The sequence below is a fragment of the Babylonia areolata genome, chromosome 19 (genome assembly GCF_041734735.1).
Source record: "Babylonia areolata isolate BAREFJ2019XMU chromosome 19, ASM4173473v1, whole genome shotgun sequence".
NCBI classification, from domain to species: domain Eukaryota; kingdom Metazoa; phylum Mollusca; class Gastropoda; order Neogastropoda; family Buccinidae; genus Babylonia; species Babylonia areolata.
This window is the reverse complement of record NC_134894.1, coordinates 27,606,260-27,627,543: the sequence shown is the minus strand read 5'-3', so window position 1 is coordinate 27,627,543 and position 21,284 is coordinate 27,606,260. Positions and strand designations below refer to the sequence as shown.

The following is a 21,284-nucleotide window of genomic DNA, read 5'->3' as shown; positions in this document are numbered from 1 at the left end:
TCTTTTTTTAACCCCCCCCCCCCCCCCCCCCCCCAATGTTCAGAGGCAGATCACCCCTCCCAATTTCCATTGGTTCTCTTCACAGACTGACAGCAGAACTTGTGATCCATCATTTGCTACCTGAACCTGCAGCATGTTTTGCCTTCCTTCATCTATCATAACTGTCCACTGTGACAAACATTTCTGGGCATAATAGACACAAATGTCAGCTTCACCGCATTTGTTGCAAAGGTTCTACATCATGGAATGCCACACATGCAGGAACATGAAGAGTACCATGTCTTGAGCACGGTTTCCCCAGAGATGGCAAAGCGATGCATGTTGCTATGTCACTGTTTTTCTGCACAGTAACCATTCACACTGTACTTAGTTTGTTAACATTGTTTTTGTTGTTTTAATTACTGTTGTTGTTTTTTTGTTTTTGGTTGTTTTTTTAAAAAATTTTTAAAGTACCTAGTTGTGTACAATTGGTGGTGGCTGATGACAACTACTGATGTTCTGCAGAACTCCTAACTAGAAGAACGGAATATCACAAAAGGTGGTATATAGACAAAAGCTAACTTTGAAGCATCTAATACATAAATGAAACCTCCAAAACTTCTGTAATTTTGTCATCCAAATAAGCTACATCAAAAAATAAACAAACAAACAACAAAAGAAAGAGAGCAATGTCACTCCTAAGCAATAATGTGACTGCAGCACATTTTTCTCTTATATAAAAACAAACTGTCAGCATCTGAAGATTGAAAGGGTTTTGGGAGTCATAACCACTTTCAATGACTTTCTATTTTCTATGGTTTGCAGTTTCCATGCATCTGAAGTCCACTAACAGCAGTTTCTGATGATTTCAGAAAAATATTCCTTCCCAATGATACTTCACAGCAATGAGTCAAATCTGTGTTCCCTCAGAAGAAAACCAACACAGAAGACAAATCACTCTCGCTGTTCGTTTCATGCACTCATCTTACTTCTCTAAAATTGTCATAATTTTCTAAACTTTCCAACTGAATAATTGTTCAGCAACAACTGCAGCTTGTCTCATTAAAAAGTGCGTGTGGAGATGGTGGGTGGTCAGGATGGGGAGAGAAGACTGCCTAAAGAAAAAGTCAGCTTCTTGCCCAGGAAAAGAAGTCAGCTTCTCCTCTAAGAGTTCCACTGTGGGTTCCCATAACCTTGCAGCTTGCGCCGCAGTCTAAAATTCCTGAGGTGCTTCCTAGTGGCTTCTTTTCTCTTGGCATAAACCTCGGGGTTTTGCTTCAACTTGAGCCAACGTTGTCGATCATACTCGCGACGCTTCTCTCGGCGTTCTTGAGCCATCAGTTCTGAAAGAGACATGTACGATTTTATGGCCCACTATACTTTCTAGTCATACATCTTTTTAGCTATGCATTCTGCAGGTATTTTGGTAGTGTCACTGTTCTTTGTTTCATTTGTGTGGTGTACCCATCCCCCACCCCCACCCTGTCAGAGTCCAACCCATCCCATTAGTCCCCTTATTCCTCTCCTTTACCTTTCTTGCCTTCTCACATCCCAAAACCTGACCTGTCCCACAACATCACACCCTAAATTTCTACTTTAATTATCCAACTATCCTTTTCATATTCAATAAATATTCTGGAAACATTATCATCAGTATATCTAAGTCTACACATGTAGTATAAGTTTATCATTTTTATAACCCATCATTGAATTGAAATAACATGGGTAAATTAAAATTCAAAGTCAACACACTTGATATAGACTAACAGAGTAAGTGTGAAAGTTATACTGAAGACAATAAAGTACCTAACGATTTCTTATACTTTAAGTTATATGATCCATCCCAGGCTTTGCTAGGTTTGGTATGGCTGAAGAGACAGAGAGGTGACAGCTACTGAGAATGGAACAGACAATGCAGTTATTTCCTTTCCTGTTTAAAGCAGTGTTGGGGTGAGGATGGGGAATGACTATTGTCCAAGCAACCATGAACATGTCACAGTGAAAACAAAACAAAGAATGAATTACAAAATATATCATTACAAAAATATTGCAGCTCTGAACACCACTTCCCCCTCTCTGTTCATACATATATGAGTATGTGTGTGAGCGCGAGTGTGTGCATGCATGATGGCATCAAAAGCAAGGTATAGAAAAAGAGTATGCGAGTTGGAATTATAATCAATAACAAATATCAAATCAAAGTTTGTCCACATCTCACCACACATGCTTACACTGTTAAAACTGAACGGTAAAAAAACAAAAACCAAAAAAAACAATGAAACTTTATTGACTGATAAGTTTGTAAATCTCTCACCCATTCTCTGTCAAAGCAACTTGATTTCAAGTCAATTGTTACATGAGTGAAAACAAGAGAGGCAAGGCCTTCAAGACTCACTTGTGATACACTTTAAAAAAAAAATCCAAGCTTTTTATGTATTGAGTATAATTTCAAAATGTAATGTTTAAGATGAGAAAGATCAGTTTAAAGCGAATTAAGTCCCCTAGCATTAATTACAGAGTAATTTCCCTTTTTTACTATCTGCACCAAAACGTTTGCAAAATAAATAAAACTTCCATGCTTAACAAAAGAAGTTCCTGTTTGAACAAAAAATTATAATAATGACTGCTCTTGTTGTTGGGTCAGAATATCAGATCAAAGTGCCAAGTTTAGAGAATACAAAAAATATAAATATAACAGTAAATGCAGTTTGCATAATTAGGCTTCATTTTTTATTTTTTTGTGCCCATCCCAGAGGTGCAATATTGTTTTAAACAAGATGACTGGAAAGAACTGGATTTTTCCTATTTCTATGCCTAATTTGGTGTCAACTGACAAAGTATTTGCAGAGAAAATGGTAATGTTAAAGTTTACCACAGACACACAGACACACACACACAGACAACCGAACACCGGGTTAAAACATAGACTCACTTTGTTTACACAAGTGAGTCAATGAGAATGTGCACGCTGGCTTGTCTTAAAATCAAAATTAAAACGCAGAACATTTCTGTACATTACATGGTGACACTGACTCATTGAGAATGACAAAGACACTGGTTGTTATTTAAATATACCATACATACAGTTCCAGACTTGCACCTGGGAAAAAAATAAATGACAAAACTGGTTTCCTGGATTTTGTAAATGCACTTATATTCTGATGTTCCAAAAGGAACTGCAGGGGAAAACAAAAACCAAATTTCAATGCTATTCTTCACAAGAACAGTTCCTCTTCAAAGATGAAAATTACCCTCTGATCTTAAACCCACTCCTCTTTTTATCATTATTTTTATCATTACTTCAAACAATTCCTGACCCCATTCCCATTTCCCCCCCTTTTTTTTTTCTTTTTTAAACAATTCCTTCTCACACAGGTTTCATTTACTGCTTGAGGCAGCATATCATGGCAGACCACACACAAGGTCAGCGGTGGTTTCCGCTATCCAGGTGAGTTCTACTCTTGCTGCGCTCCCTGGCCTGTTTACTCTTTTCTCTCATCCTGGCCAGTCTCACTGCATAGCGCTCAGGGTTGGCTTTCAGGCGGGCCCAGTATTGCTGGTCGTAGCGACGTTTTTCCTCTCTGCGTTGTCGTATCTTACTCATCATCCTCACTGCAAGTGCAAGGACATAACAAGGAGTCAATGCCATGAGCGCCATGCTGCTTAACGTAGTCTTGATTTTTGCAACTGTGAAGAGTCTGAGTATTTCTTCTCTTGCCAGTTTCAAGAACAAAAAATACAAGTGTTTTTTTCCTGAGAAAAGTCTACCATGCACAAGTTCTTCACACTTGTGTGCGTGTGTGTGTGTGCGCGCGCACATGTGCATGCGTGTGAAATCTGTCTCTCTCAGTGTACCTATCTTTGCAGAAATTACAGTGATAATGCATTCAATAAATACCTTTTGTGAATGGCTGGCTATCAAGCACTGAGCACACTCTTAATGCATTTCAAGAAGACGTCTCAGGTTTGAATCTTAAAGGCCAAGTCTCAGATATGAGAAAAGAAGTCCATGCACAGCATACATTATTTAGTACTTGAGAGGTCAGGGAGGTATGGGAGTATGTGTCCCTGGTTATAATAATAAACTCCAGCTTAATGTGTAAAGATAAGACACAAGAGAGAGAAAGAGAGAGCAAGAGCAAGAGAGAGAGACTGACAGACAGAGATAGTGAGGGGATGGGGGTCGGATGGGAGGGATAAAAATGAAGGACGGACAGCAAATAGGAACTTATCAGAAATACTTTCTTTCCATTCCAGGGAAAGCATGAATGAAACCCGATTTGAAAATGAAGCTTTTGTTTGTTTTGAAATAAGGAAATTGCAACAAGGTAAAGAAGTTGCGAACCCAACATAATAATTTGAATAAATGTTAATACTGGAGGGGAAAAAAAATGTTCTGCCAAAAAACTTGCAAACAGAATAGACACCAGTCACGTGCACAGTCCATGCACCTTTGTACATAACTTCATAAGCTGAACCTGAAACCATGGCCTTTGTGCAGAGTAACAAAAGCTAAACATGGAACCATGCCCAAGATGTGCAATTCCAGTTACAAGTTCACAAAAGATTTTTGCAATTCCAATTTTCAAACACAAGTGATTGATACATTATGATTCACCCTCTCCTGCAGAAACCGGTATTCAGAAAAAAAGCAGAATTATCATCTTTATTCCCAAAATGCAGTCATAGATGTACGTATGTGCAAGGCTGGCATCTCAATCAGCATGATCATCTAACAGTTTTCAGAAGTCAAAGCATAAAAAAAAAACAACCAGAGACAAAATAATAATTTCAGTTTCATCCAAAATGAAACTATAACAAAATGAAAGATGGTAAGAAATTCCACGGTCATATACAAGGGCCACGCTTTCTAAGAATGAATAATCTCAGCTCTGTCCACAACCACCGCTTTCACAAGCTCATGACCATGTAAACAAAAGTGCAGAGGAATCTGAACTTGAAGATCACTGTTGCGTGTTTAGGTACATCCGGAGTTTTTTGCGCATCCTGACTTTCCTGTTGACTTCTCGGATGTATTCAATTCTTCTTGCGTAGCGCTCAGGGTCAGCCTTGAGCCGCTGCCAGTACTGCTTGTTGTATTGTTGCTGCTTCTGTCTTGCTGCATTTTGTCTGCGAGGGTCTGCAAGACACAAGACATAGTCTGAGGACAGGGAGATGAAGGAATGAATGGTAGCAGGGGCCTCACCATGGAAAGTACAGAATGATGACTTGAAACAGTAAAGCAGACTTTTCAAAGGTTGCTCAACTACGGGCTTATCACTGATTAAAGGAAATTTGTTTTCAACCCATAGCCTTCATCTATTTCCCTATCCTTATGAAGTATAATGCTTTACACACTGCCAATTTACAACAACAGAAGTTGTGGAAATCAAGTTACAGTGCTGTCTGCATATAAAACACAAGGTTCTGGGGAAAAGTAAATTCTGCATGTGTTGATCGATGTATATGTAATGAAACAGAAGTATTGGTCAGAAATGCGAAATGTGCTTATCAACTTATGTTGAATGTATTCCAGTGTATTTTCAAACCTATTGTGATGTAAGTTGCAACCACGTATGTTGAAAATGCAGGGGAGTGAGACACTTAATTCCAATACATATAATCCGTTTAAATTCAATAAAGGTTTAAAGTTCAAGGAATGGCTGAACTTGTGAATCTGAGTGCATGTAATCTTGTCATGTGTGTGTGTTTGTGTGTGTGTGAGTGAGTGTGCGAATGTGCCTATTCTTCATTATTTTTAGATGAAACAATCTGCTTTAAATCTTCTTATACCAAAATTTATTTTGATTCAATTCTATCCTTGAGCCACCTGTATGAGATGAATTTTATGCATCAGTATCAACTGCATATATATCACAATATCTGAAGCATTATGCTGGAAAGAGTTACTGGTGCAACTGCTGAAAGTCAATACTTGCCACAACACTGCCATGCATCCAGAACCCACTGATAACAAATTTGCCAGCATCTCAACTACTATCATTACCGTTTGCATTCAATGAGCCAATGATCTGTTTGAGACACAAGTGACAAGAAAACAAGATGCAGATATGACAAGTACTAAGGCCACTGAAATCAATAAACTGCTATTATTCATGTGCACTATTCAGAAGAGCCAACATATTTGCTGGGGTGTATGTAAAAATTCATGCCTGCACACAAGCATGATTTGTGTGTGTGTGTGTGTGTGTGTGTGCGCGCGCGCGCACCTTAATGAAATTTATTCAGTAACTTAATAACTGTTAAGAGATTGGTATGAGATGATCAGCAGAAGAAACTTGTGAAAACTGAGAATGGGAAACCTCAATTGGAACTGTGCACTGGAGAAGATGAGTAGTAGGGGAAAGATTCAAAGAAAGACATGGAGACAAAATGAGAGACAAACAGAATATATAACAGAATCAGTGAGAAACACAGAATGGAGACAAACCAACAGATGGGAGGGAGGAGGGAGACAAGCACAAGAGAGAATGCGTATCAATTTTTGGTGAAACATCTTCACAGCGCATAAACAATTCTTCAACTTCTTTATCAAATTATGAAATTTTGTGGTGAAGTCTTTTGATTAGTAACACTGCAGCTTTATGGACTCGCAAATCTGATTTAGCTAACCGAAATATTCCAGCGATGACACTGAACACCGAAACACAATAATGAGAAAATGAATGTGTCTTTCTGGCCATAAACCAGAAAAAAGTGTTTGGTTTCTAAATGAAGAATCCAAAAGGTCAGTCAGAATGATGCAAGCACAGAAGAGAGAGAGAGAGAGAGAGAGAGAGAGAAACAGACACACAGACAGAGCAGACAAGACAAACAAAAAAAAGAAAGGAAAAAGAGTGAAAAACAGGGCAACAGACAGACCACACAAGACGCAAGTGAGAACACAAGCCCATTAGCACAGAAGTTAACTCAGTAAAACCAACTGTTTAATGTATGTGTATCATTTCAACAACTGCTCCAAATAAATGACCCTCACCAAGCCTCTCATCTGTACGACAAGCCTCTCATCTGTACGACACGTTCCATTCTCCTCACAGGACAGACAATGACATGCATCCAAGAGACATTTTCAAGCTTATGTTTTTGTTGAACAAGCACCTTCTGCTTGTCTGAGTACTGCACTCAACTTCATCGATGTGTATACAGTGTTTATGAACACAGTTTCTTTTGTTCAATTTTCATTTGTCTAGTCACCAGCTGTGACTCCAAATGTTTTTGGACATGTTGCTGCAATGGTTCACAGCTGTACATACCAGTGACAAAGCAATAGTAGTCTTCTTGTCCACAATACAGGCCATACTAAATTAATGAGTCAATGACTGATTCAGACAGAAAGACAGAGTTGGCACATGCGCACAAAAAGAGAGCAAGAGGGAGAAACAGAGTGAATTTAACTGACGCATCCTTAGTTATAAAAAAATTATAATAAATAAATAAATAAATAAAGTAACATAGGCATAGGGAAGAAACTTGTGCCTATTCAAATGCGTGAATGGACAAATGGATACCCCAGCATCATCTGATCGACAAGAGCTAGAGCTGCCAGCAGTCAAAGATGAAAGGTAACAGGGTAGGGAAGATAGTGATGCCTGTTTTCAATAATGGGGTTTGATTTATTAAGTTGATTTGAACCAGTGACACAGGATCACATCCACTGTCACAAATTACAGAACTTGTTGCTTTGAATATTTTGATTGCAAAAAAGGGAAGGTATGAAAGGAAAGAAAAGATAGAGAAGAATAGGAAGAAAAATAATAAACACACACACATTGACACGGGCATACACATTGAAACTGACACGCACAAGTAATGGCAATCTGTCACAACGAATGTGTGCATACATGTATACACTCAATGACACATAAATTAAATGAACAAGCATCCACAAAGGAAAAAAAAAATCAGGAAACAGAACATCCAAATCAGACTCACAATCGTTTCCCTTCCACATAATTCTACAGAACAGGAACTGATGAAATTACACTGTCAAAAGCATTTAGAGAGACCCTTTTTTCTGAATTTCTCTAGAATACACACACAAATATATCTTTTCAAAGAGTAGCACATTTTATATACAGGTATATCGTAACGTGTACCAGTAGTATTTGGACAGGAATAGAAAAAAGATAAAATGCAAAGCAGAAAGTTCAAAATTAAGGAATAAAAATCTCTCTTTAATGTCCATGTTTGTTTAGCCCTCTCATTCCTTTCTCGTGATTCCGCTGTTCCAGTGCTAAAAAATTAGCAAAGTACCAGTACAGCCAAGTGTCGTCACAAAATGCATGCCTGAGAAAGAGAACGAGTGTGTGTGTGTGTGTGTGTGACAACACAGGAAGAAAAACCACATGACAAACTCCATCCTCTCTTCTGACCTATCCATCCCATCATCACATGCATTGCTCAGCCATTCCCATACACAAGCATTCCCCTGGCAGTTACCAAGTAGCACACCAAACTTGATGAGGATTCTCATGTGGGGAGGGGGAAAAAAAGACGCCGCTTAAATACCACAGACATACACCACTCTACATTTCACTAACTTTTGACACATACAGATGCAACACACACAAATGTTCCTTAGTCTTGGTCAAGTTCACTGCTGAAAATGTTTTTCAGCTTGCTGGGACATTACCTCCTACATTTTCAGACTGCTTTTAAATCCAATATAACAATGTACAGTAAATGAGAATGAAGGTTGCTTTTTTGTTTTGTTTTATTTTCATGGACAAACATCACGAACAGCAGCAAAAAATGTTTTTGATTATTCACTTAAAAACAAATTTAGCATCATAATCATTATCAATGAAGCAGTCCTGTTTTAAGCACTGTGCACATGGGCATTTTACCTTAATAAAAAAAAAAAACCCAACATAATCAGTTACTTGTGTTGACAACTTCATCTATTCCTTTTTTTTCCTTTCAAGTCACTCATTTATAAACATCTAAGTGCATGCCTGCAACAAGTTCACAGTCCAGTGTGGTGTCTGTGAGCGTTAAGTTTTGCCTTGTTTCGCTTTGCTCTGAGCCGCCTCATTCGTTCCCTCAGAGCTGCCTTATAGCGCTCATGCTTCACGGGGTCCTGGACTACTTTCTGCCAATATGTCTGCCTGGTGCCCTCGTCTCTCTTGCTGTTGCCCCATCGCCACAACACTGCAAGTAGAGAGCACCAGCTTAGTATTCCCTCCTCTCCTCTCTACATACAAGTATATTTGTCTGGCCTAAGTTGTTTTTTTTTTTTTTTTTTTTTTTTTATGACAAACTATTCCCTCCCCTCTCTGCACATAATAAAATCATACTATGTTTGTCTGGCTTATGTTTTCGTTACACACAGATTTGTATATTGATCCTTTAGAGGTTTCTGTTTCTGTAAGATCAAGCTGTTTGTTTAGTGTACTAAACAGTTCAGGTTTTGGTGAAGTAAAAAAAATGGTGGGAGCACTGATCTTTCATAGGCAGAGTGACTGTACATAAATAATGAACTCAACAGGAATTACAGTATTTGAATCTATCTGGGTAACACAAATATATGCCAATTATCCTACAGTGCTGACTTGCACAGCAATGCAAAATGATGTGTACCACAAAACATGACACTCTCAAACTTTTCTCAAAGGCACTTTGTTTCACTGGTCAACAACCTCTTCTGCTGGCATATGATGATGTTAGCCACGATTTTCAAGCAATATTTTATCAATTTCTGATCTCTCGTTTGAATTTTTTTTCTTATCCACATTCTTTGAAGGGAATGGTGTACTAATTTTTTTTCCCCCTTATCCAATTTCTTTGAAGGGAATGGTGAAACATCTATTCCAGCCACATATGTCAACACACTACAAGATTTAGAATGAATAGGATAAGAAAACTTTCACAAGTAACTCGTTCAATCTAAAAGCAAATACACAAAGAAAAAAAAAAGAAAAGAAAAATAAAAGAAATAAAATCAACTGAGAAAAGCACCCACAAAAAAAACAACAAAAAAAAGAAAGAAAAAAAAGAAAAACAACAACAACAACAAATAAAAAACCATAATAAAGTATCCAAAAATCACAAGACATTTACTTGACAAACTCTAATCAACAACTACAGCAGCAGCAACAACAAAAGAACACAGAATTAGAAGGGAAAAAAGTGTTTTTTTATTTTATCGTCTACTGTCTCCATCAATGATCAAAACATGTTCATGTGACTCTTAACTCTCTCCCCTGGTGATTATTTTAAAAACTATGCTGAATATTTCAAAATTATATAAATAATATTTCAAGATTATAAATAACAACCATGAAGTTGAACAGAACAACAATAAATTTGAAAATGCTCAAACTCTTGTTAACTTCTACAGTTTGCGGCACAAATCAGGAAATTTGGAGTAATCAGAATAGTCTGAAGGCCAATTCTCAATTTTTAGTGCGGTCCAATAATATCCTGACCCTGCCACAAAAGGGGCACGACAGAGATAGTTTTGTGGACAGTGGATGTTTTCTTGTTGAACACAGTGAAAATGAATAGTTTCCTCCTCATGGCCTGATATGAACTGCAAGAATATCCTTCAGAGTTTGGATCACACTAGCACAAACAAAAAGGAAAAGAAGATATACAGATCAATTCATTCCATCCTGATAGATTAACATTGATACCCCTCAACCTCCTCTCAATTTTCAGTTGTCCATCTTGAACGAATTTTTCACTTTTTCTAGCAATCTTCCTCTTCACACAGCTGAAAGTTCTGGAAAATCACATCTGGATTGATCCTGTCTAAGTGGCTGAGTGTGTCTCGACTAGGTTCTCCTACTGCTGGAGCATTCTGGGTTGCTGCAAACTTTCTTCTGACTCGTCTGTAGCGCTCTGGGTCCTGCTTCAATCGCTGATAGTACCGACGGTTTTCCTCTCGCTTCTTCTGTTTGTACCGGGCTGGAAATAAAACAAAAACAGCTCTCTCCTGAAAATGTCCCTTCCTACCCAAGGATTTGAAACTAATGAGCTAATGAATTTCAGTCTGTTACTTTTAATTCTTAAAACGCTTACATGGTAAAGCATTAAAATGTGCGTGTCCCATATTTATACACTCCCAAATTTAAAGTAAACACCCATATCAATGAAACTGGACATGGAAAGGAGGACAATGTAGCTATAAGAACTGGTGAGGGACGTGTGACAATAATGGCAGTGTGCTGGGGTGTTTTGGGGTGTTTTTTTGTTTTTTTTTGTTTTTTTTTAGTGGTTTTTCTTTTCATTGCCTGTCAATAATTTTCAACCTCTTCCCTACTAGGTATATACATCAGGTAGTTTTAGTTTCAGAGGGAAAGTTGTGGGTTATGCAAAGGGTAAAGTTTTTCTTTCTACGTTTGTGTCTTAAGATCAAGTTCTGCCATTAGCAAGTTATTAGCAATAACGTATCAATCCCTTAACACAAAAAGTCACATGTTCAAATCTGCTCGAGTGAAGAAAAGTACAAGCTCTACCACAGCTTATGTTTCCAAAAATCACAGCTGAGAGCAAAAACTTACAGAAGTTTCCATGTCTGCAAGTCTTTACCGTTTGCATGGTTTGGAGCACACTTCATTTTGATCTTTAATTCAATCATTTTGTTTGTGTGATGCTTCTGATTCACTAACTTTTTCAATCTTGTGTGTACAAAATTTGTTTAATGCGTTTTCAGCCCTGACATGGGGACTTTCTTGTTGGCTGGGTTTTTTTTTTTTTTTTTTTTTAGTAGTATGATTGCTAGTCGTGTCTGACTACGACCATTAGAACAGCCGAGGAAGCAACTGCTGTCCAGACTATCTGGGCTAGAATCTGATGATAGTGTCTTGCATCCCCACTCTCTCGGCCAAGAGGGTTTTAGGATAACTGGTGTTGGGATGCTCCTAAAGGCTAACTAGCCCCCAAGGCTGCAAAACAAAGTGCCAGTGAAATCTTGCCTTCTAGTTTAAGAGTCAGTCCTTCACAAAAAGACTAAGCTGTATATTCCATGGTTCCTACTGCAATGGAGAAACCATTGATCATACAGCTCTAACTTTGCTGTTGACCCAACTGTATGCTTCTACATAAGATAAAACACCAACTAATGTAGAGTGTTTGTATCTCCTCAAGTCTCCAGTATCAAAACTATTACATTGTCTTTTCCACAAGAGTTAATTTCAGTGAGCCATTAAAATAGTAAACTTCCATTTCTTTCAATAGCATGTGTGTTCTTTGATCATCAATGTAATTCAATGCAATTTGCCTTGTTTCTGAGGTGCTGTCTGATGTGAACAACTGGCCAACCACACTGTACTTTGTACAAGAATGTACTGTGTGAAAGTATGGTTACTTTATAAACATGTACAATAGTACAAGCTGGAATCCTATTTTTAATGGATAAAGTTTAAAATGTGTTGCTTATCTTGACAGACAGACAAAAAGTGAGAATGAATGAAAAAATGAGGGAGAGAAGGGTATGGAAAAAAGGCAAAAAAAAAAGAAAGGTATTTTGTGACACTGACTTATTTTATGCCCCCAAGAACTGATTAAAGTAATGCAAAAGCAACAGGCCTGTTTTCCAGGACAGCTATACAGAAAAAAATGAGACTCAGAGAAACACAGAGAGAGAGAGAGACAAACTGACAGGAGAGGGTAAACAACAGACAGACAAAGAAACATGCAGAGACACAAAGAGACAGAAAGACAGAGACAAATGCAGGCAAATGTGAGCCTTCCATTATTCAGCAACAAAGCAAACATTCACTGATTTCTATTTTTAACTGTTTAAAATAAAGTATATCATTTTCTTTTACTTCATATTTTATACATGAATTCACAATACACAAACACCAAACACAGACCAACAGAAAGGGACACTGCACTGAGAGAAAACTCAAAGCAACATCTCTGGTGATGTATTTTTATTCTCTAAATGTGGAAATGGGAATTTTTCTGCCACTGAATCAGTGAATGTTTGACAACTAAAATAAATACTTCCAATTCCCAATCTCGACAAGTGAACAATTATTTGCGCCAATTCAAAAGTAAACCTGTAATTCACATACTACTTAATTTTACAATGCAATAATGATCAAAAGTAACAAAATAAAACAGAAATAGATAGCGTGAAGAAGATAAACTTTCTGCACAGGATTTCTGATCTGACTACTGAACCGCCATGAATAATACAAGCAGTAAAATCTCCACTAACAGTTCTATTAAAACTCTGCAATGCATAATATTTCAATGAAAATTGCTTTCCTTTCTTCCACATGGACAGCCACCCACATATGCATTTATTTTCATACTGATTTTACATACCTCTCGACATGATAAACATAACCTTTGCTTCTGCGACCCTTCCCAAGCCACAAAGCCCCATATCCCTCCACTTATTCTCCTCTTATAAGTGGCAAAATGATCTTTCCATACACATATCACAGTGATTTAAATAATCTCACAGATCAATCCCATACCAAAAGATTATAAAAAAAGAAGGTGACCACATTTTGCAGCAGCTGATGGCACATAAAACAAAATATTCTTCAAATTAACACAATACATCTGTGATGGCACAAAACCCTTCCCTTCCGCACCTCAACTGCAACTGAAAGCTCACAAACACATAAAATTTGCTTCCAGTAATTCCAGGTTTTTTGGAATATGATCAACATTAGTGACCCTGTTCTGTACCCTTGTTTCACATCAACCATAAGCAAGCACAGCCATTAAACATAAATCATGTTGCTTTTAGCCCAGCTGACTGCAAAGAAGCCATTTCAGGACTGAATATTATTAAAACCAAACAGAAACCAAATTAATACTAAAAGGTCAGTTATAATAAATAAAGTATTAAAAAAAAAAGGAAAAAAAAAAGGACCAATTCAGTAAGGGCAACTTCCCAGAGTGTGAAAGTAAACGCATGGACTGACTTTGTAAGAAAAATAAGTGAATGGCTATGCAAAATTAAATGTATTATATTTCTATCTGGTCTGGCAACCCTTCTCCACCCCTCCTACCAATCCAAACACATCCTCTCTGAAAATGCAAGGACAAGGGGGAATTTTTCCTTTTTAAAAGAAAGAGAGAGAGAGAGAGAGAGAGAGAGAGAGAGAGAGAGAGGCTGTAAAATGAAAGTGGGAAAAAAAAGGGACAGAAGTGCTCAATATTACTCCATCAAATGGTTTCAATGCACTCTTGTCAGCAGACCCCTGTTTAACCATGCAATCTCATGTGAACGTCTTGATCAAAAAAACAACTTTCACTGTCTTGACAAAGATGTGCTGATGAAACATGCCACAGATGCCTCGCAAGCATACAACTTGGTGTGTGTCTGGCATAAACTTTCGTTGTAAGTATTTTCAAAGCTGGTATAAACTACCAGAGGGTCTCACAAGGTGAAAACTGAATGCCTCTTAAATGTTCACACATTGTTATAAAATATTTGCACTTGTCGCTTTCTTTCCTCTCTACGTCTGCGTTCCATTGCTTTCCGTATGTTGTACAAACGCCGTTTTTCTGGATCCTCTTTCAGACGCCTGTAGTATAAGCGTTTTCTTTCTGCATCTTTCTGACGTCTGCGGCCTTCATCCAACCTCTGATAGCACTGCCCATACTCCTCCTGCCATGCTGAAATAGTTGTAATAATGATACTTTACAAATCTTTAAGCTATACGAAGACTACAAATACAATACAATATTAACAGTGATTTAACGTGTTTCACCTCGATCATGAAAATTTCATAGATTATCATTAGACAAAAATATGGCTGAGGTGAGGAGCATTCTATTTCATTTCTCTCAGAGAAATCTCAATTTGAAGGATGACCTTAGATAAAATGTCCACACTGACCAGTAACCATGCAGATGAAACGTGGGATTTCAGGAGAACTGCAAACTGTGTTTTCTTAAGTGCAAAAATTTCAACAAATTAAAGATATAAAGGAGGAATAAAGAATGATTTTCATTTTCTGGCTTGAAAATAAGAATGCTCAATGTGGCACCCAAATTGTCTCATTTCCACCTCCACTGAGCTCTTCCCACAGTTCATAAAGTTGAAAAACAATGTCTGATTTGTTATGCATATCAGCAACCGAAACCTTAATCAGCATAATACACACACACACACACACACACATATATATATATATATATATATATAAAAGAAGACAAACTGCCAATTTCTACAGTTTGCTCCACAAAACAAAATTTATAAACAGAAACTCAGACCTCTTGGAAAAGAATATGCTTAACAATTTCCATCCAAACTGAGATAAATGGATGAAAATAAAAATGTTCAGATATGCAGTCTTTACATAGCAATCAAGTTTCACTCCAGCAGCCATTAACAACGGGTGACAATAAAAACACGCAACATTCTTTGTAACAGTCAACTGCTGCAGTCATAAGCTGAGTTTTTTAATTCTACACACAATCCACACTGACTACTGATAAAGAGCAGTGTGATGATGAGAAAAAGATTTTTTTATTTTTTTTTTAAAGTAAGGAAAAAGTCTCCAAGTCCAATTCACAGAATATGTATAGGGTATCACATTCAAGAAGATAAGTAATGACTCTGGAATTTGATCAGATCTTCAACAGCTATTCCACTCTCCAACAACTTTTTGCGTCTTTTCCTCAATGCATCTCTCTTTTTGTACTCCAGGTATTTCTGGGGATTTTGTTTTAATCGCTCTCTGTAGCTGCGGCTTTTTTCTGCCAATGTTTGTTTCCTTCCAGGCTCTGACCTCGTCCTTGGTAAAAGTCTGGCCCCTTGTCCTTCAGGTAGCACTGAAAAGACAAGTCAGCCTTTTTATGTTACAAATATTCACTGGAGCTACAGCGATTTTACTGTTCCTGAAACCATTCACTCTGTGTTAACCAAACATTGTCTCATGTTGTGTTATTGCTTTTTTGTCATTTCTGAAAATATTTTATATCAGCATTATAAAGCACAAACTTCCTTCTTTGTCACCAGTGTCAGGAGAAAACCCATTTTATGAAGGGCTACCTATCTCTTGGTCTGAGAGCAAGATACTGTCCTGCAACAAACAATCTTAACTACTGTGAGCATGTTATCTTCCCACTTTGATTTTGCTGTCTTTTCATTCTGCGGCGATCATTCCTTTCTTTATACTTTATCTTGTAATGATACAGCCTGGCTGGGTCATGTTTGATACGTGCTCTGTACCGACGGCTATACTCTGCTGCTAAGGAGTCAGACTTTTTTCTTTCCCAGTGATGACTTGTTATCCATGACTCCCCAAGCTGAGACTCAGCAGCCATCACTGCAAGAAACAATGATGACTGTATTAGTGGATGGTTCCGGTATCTTCAAGAGCTATCACAGGCTATCCAGTAGTCAAGAAACAAAGACCGCCTGTTCAGTAGATCAGTTTTTAGCACCAACATGGCTGAAAATCTATTTGTAACTCTTCAGTTTTGCACATGTAATATTAACTTCACTGTCTTTTAAAAGTTCAAACCTTCTTCAATTATGGTGAAATTACAAACCAATTACGATGCAACCATAATGTAGTTACTGAATGTATGGACGATCACAAATTGTATCCATACATGACATTTCTTCAGTATAGCACTATAGGCATAAGATACAAAAACTTCACAGTATAAACAAAACAATTCATGAACATAAAAAATCACACTCTCAGTGGGAACCAAGTGTGATCTGAATTTCAAGATCTGTATCAGTGTATGTCAGAACACCATTCTACCAATTTTATGAAGTTCTTCAAATGAAAATGAAGGTCTGCTTACTGCCTGCATACAGGTTGCCTTTCAACCCTCAATCCTTAAAAAAGAGTTATCACCACTTGAATATCACGATCATTAATAGCACTTTTTATATCATGAAAATCTGAAAAGAAAAAAAAAATTACAAAGAATTGTTAAATTTCCCACAAAAACCACTTGTGAAGAGCAGCCACATTTTTCATGTCAATAACTGATTTTTTTTAAAGTAGTCATAATTTTTTTTTTTAAAACAAAAAACAAACAAACAGCGACTGCTTTCCTCCACCTCCAAAACACGGCAAAAGTAAAAAGGCAAAACAGCTGCAGAGCAACAGACATTAACTGCGACATTACTGATCAGCACCCAAAGGATTCAACCAATTCATTAGCAGAAAAACTTGTTCAATTCATTATCAGAAACTTTTTTTTTTTTTTTTTTTTTTTTTTTTTTTTTTTTTAAATAATTATAAAAACAACAACCACAGACTGAATCATAAACCTAGACAATGAACATAACAGGGTATAGCAAGCAAATTCAAAACTTTTGCCGTGTCAGAAATAGTCTCTGATAACCCGGTTCTGTATCTTATTTAAAAGTGGATTACAAGTAGAGTCAAAATCAGAGTTACGAACACTCTTCCTGAACCATACTTTTGATCACCTAGTTTGTAATGGGTTGCAGTTCATGTTGTGACTCCACTAATCTGACTCAGACAGCTGATGACTCGTCTAAAATCTGAATCTCTTCTTCCATATATTTCACTTAAAGCCCAGACGTAGAAGGAGATCATGAGAAACACATGGTTTTCAATAAATATACATGTATACACAATAAGAACTTAAACATGTAAATTATAACAAAAACACAAAAAATGAAGAGAGAACTATCACATGCCAGCAAATGGAACACTAATCCCCGTTTGTCCAGAAAAAAGCCTCCCCTACCTAGTTCTTAATTATGCGCCTCTTTTCCATTCTTCTCTTTGACCTCTCTCTTGATTTCATCAAGTAGATTCGGTATTTTTCTGGGTTCTCTAACTTCATGCGTTGTCTGTACAAACGGAAATATTCAGCTGTAGACATGGGACGCTGAACCTGATGTCTTCGTTCCTGTGAGTTTCCCAAACTGTCATCCACAGCCAGTGAAACTGAAAGAAATAAGGATATCTACTTAGGATGGATGAATGTCCCACTGTTTTCATGTATCTATATAATAGCATATTACTGATTTTCCCCCCAAGTTGAAACTGTAAAACTGAAATGTCAATCATACTTCCGGCTGAGCATCAGATGGAAAGAACAGCAGCTCATGAGACCTTTATATTATTGTTGTCAACTGCTCTACCGGAAACTAACTGAATTGATCTCTGCGGATAAGAAGATGTGATCATCTGATTTGTAACAGAAATGTTGTCTGCTGATTGACAAAATGACCAATCAGTACAATCTATGAATAATCTACAATGACAAAATGACCAATCAGCAGACTCTATGAATAATCTGCAATGTGTCATTTGTGTGTTCAACACTTTCTCAGAAAAACAACAAAAAAACAGTAACCAAGATAACAAGTGCTGACCTATCATTGTCATGACCCATTCCATCCACTTCACACTCTGGTAAAACTAAGAGACCCTGCTGATTTTTTATTTTATTTTCAAATGATCATCTCTATCCCCAAGTTCCAAATCCCTAAATGGAAACCAATCTTCACTTCAGTTACAGACAGTAGAATCAGGTCAGGGTGAATTTTAACCCGCACATGCACTCCAGTTTGCACAAGTACATACATACATACATACATACCACAATCATACACATTGACAACTCTCAATGGGAATCTCATCTGAGATTCACACAAGGTAAAAATGCTTCATTAAACCACATAGTTCCAAATAATGCTTCAGAACACCGTAGATAACATCCAAGCTGTACACTGTCAAATCTTTGCTTGATTGGTCAAGAAATATTTGCTCACATGGTAGTTGATGACAGAATGAGGTAAAAAGCAAACCCTATAACCCCATCTAAGTGGGATGGGTAACAACTGATGACCTAAGACCCAGACAAACACTCCAGATCTTGTACCATTCAAAATCAATCACTCTATTCCATAGCACAAGTCTTCCAAACAATCTTAATGTCTCCAATAATATGTACACAGGCTATCTGAATAATTATGTCTTCTGAAGAATGACACACAGTGACTGTAAACAAATTGTCAAATGGCAGGAGTAAGAACTCCATCTTATCAAAGTTCAAGACTCACTCATAATTAATTATCTATTACCAGTATTTAGCATTAACTACACCAGTACTGAAAAACAGTTATGTAGGAAACTCCAAGTGGGGGAAAGGACTTTGTTTTAAAAAGAAAAAAACGTATTTCCCTGATGATTTACTTGGAAATCTAAAACTAAGGTTATGGTCAATAACGCAAACAAATAAATTATAAAACAATATTAATCAAATAGAGCCGTCAGCACAGATTTATCTGTGCCCATCAGAATCGCCACAAGAAATTCTGTCAACACAGAGACACTGTTCTCAACTATTGTTTTCCAGACAGTCTGTAAGTGAAGCCCTCATTCTCAATTCCTCTCTTTTCTGCCTCATACGTAATCTGTTTTTCATCTTGTTGAGATAGTATCTCTCTGGATTAGTCACTCTGATCCTTGCTCTGTACAATCTTTTGGCCTCTGCTCTTGTTAGACGCCCTCCAGAAGCCAGAAGAGCATGTTGCCCGTAGCTCTTTTCACCCGCACTCAGAAACAGCCGTGGCACTGAAAGTGAAAGGAGAGAGGTACCACTGTATCAAGATCATGTGGTCACCAAAATAATTATGAAGTTCTGTTACCAATAATACCTTAGTTTAAGAGCCAGGTGAACAGGAAAGATTAAAAGAAAGATTAGGTGTTTTTTGTTTCGTTTTTTTTAAAATACTCAACTGCATACCAAAATTCTTAAGCACCTTAAGTGTTTGAAAAATATGAAAACCTTATCAAAATTGAGGTCTGCATTCTAGATTTTTTTACAAGTAAAAATAAATAGTGATTCAGTTATTGGTGCAATTTTTGTTCACAGCTAAATTTTATTTTTTTTTATTTTTTTTTTTTTTTTTAAATGCCACAGGCTCCAAGAAGGACGGATCTTTTTTTTTTCTCTAAAAATCAGTTTCAGCAATAAATCAGTTTCTTGCTATCTTTGATCTGTATATTTTCTTTGAGAACCAGCAGTACTATTCAGGGCACAAAACCATTTGTTCTTAACAACAAACGAGGCAATGTTCCTTTCTGTATCAGAAACAAACTTCAAAACTTTCATTGCATCTGGACGACATCACCATATTCAATACAGCCTCTGTGCGTGCGTACGTGCGTGCATGTATGCGTGCATGCGTGTGTGTGGGCACATGTGTGCATGCTTATTATGACAGCCCGCTGTTATTGAACACAGATGTTTTATACAGATTACTACTGAAGGAAAATGAATTTCACTAATGAAGCATGTGTTTAAATGACACTTTAAAGTACTTTTCTCTGCATTTATTTGCTACAAATCTGTGTGTTTTTTTAATGTTTGTTTTTAAGCATGCTGATTTATCACTACAACAGGCAGTTTTGTTTAAAATACATTCTTGCATTGTGAAGATTTTTTAAGTTTCTGGTATCTATGTTGCTCTGAACATTCACACACACATTCAACTTTGAGAGCTGGCCTTACATGCACCAGCTCACACATGAAAAAAAAAAAAAGTATAATACAATACTAATGATTATAAACACCTGGGATAATTTTACATCAAGTTCACTTTTTAATCACCATGTCGAAGAAATGACCCATCTTTGGAGTGACCCAATGGCCATGCACTTGCATGTATTATAGTTATGATCTAAGACTGTATTCTGTCAACTGTTTTGTCACATAAGCTCTGGAAGATGTCCAGTTCACTTCACACGTCTTCAGCAACCTAACAAGCGTCAAACACACACTGTTAACGAGTGTTATGCAGCACCATGAAAGCTGTCACCAAGTCTTTTCATCTGGCTTTCCAACTTCAACTGTGCCCTTCTGTTCCTGGTTCGTATTGCATCCTTCATCTTTTCGTAGTGGTATTTTTCAGGATTGAAGAATTTCATACGGGCCCTGTACCGACGCATATATTCTGCATGAGCCTTCTTTCCTTGACCTATTCTCCTCTCTGTCTGCTCTGTCACTGAAAAATAAATTACCAAGTGCGTAATGAAAAGCTTCCATGTTTGGCGCAAATGGAAAATTTTTTTTTTTACAAGACAACAAATACCCATGTTGATTCCATTATTCCAAAATGTTTGAAAGAATATGCAAAATTCAATAAATTCTCTTCCAAGCCCACATCTATTTTACTTGGCATAATAATGTAACAGAAAATTGCGTCAAAACTGAACTAAGTTCCAAGATTCTCCTACTACATCTGAATTCACACAGTCTGGTAGGGCTTCTGTCAAAATGGTCAAATAATTAACAGTTCACATGTAGTTTTAGTACACTGAACACACCACCTAGTCATCACAACACTGCATTACCTTTCT

The 21,284-nt window shown here is 37.2% G+C and overlaps 1 protein-coding gene across 33 annotated transcripts in view; it reads right to left on the bottom strand.

Moving 5' to 3' along the window:
* The window catches only part of LOC143293573 (uncharacterized), a 128,386-nt gene that overhangs the window by 90,908 nt on the left and 16,194 nt on the right, over positions 1–21,284 (bottom strand). Inside the window, exons 4-5 of one of the 33 annotated variants that reach the window (XM_076604572.1) lie at positions 17,659–17,861; positions 10,915–14,589 (exon numbers count right to left, since the gene is read on the bottom strand). The exons of 24 other annotated variants lie outside the window; for them this stretch is intronic. In XM_076604572.1, the coding sequence (XP_076460687.1) occupies positions 17,659–17,861 (203 nt within the window). In that variant the 3' untranslated portion in view covers positions 10,915–14,589. 8 more of the 33 variants (XM_076604582.1, XM_076604574.1, XM_076604584.1 and 5 more) reach the window with 8 other exon arrangements.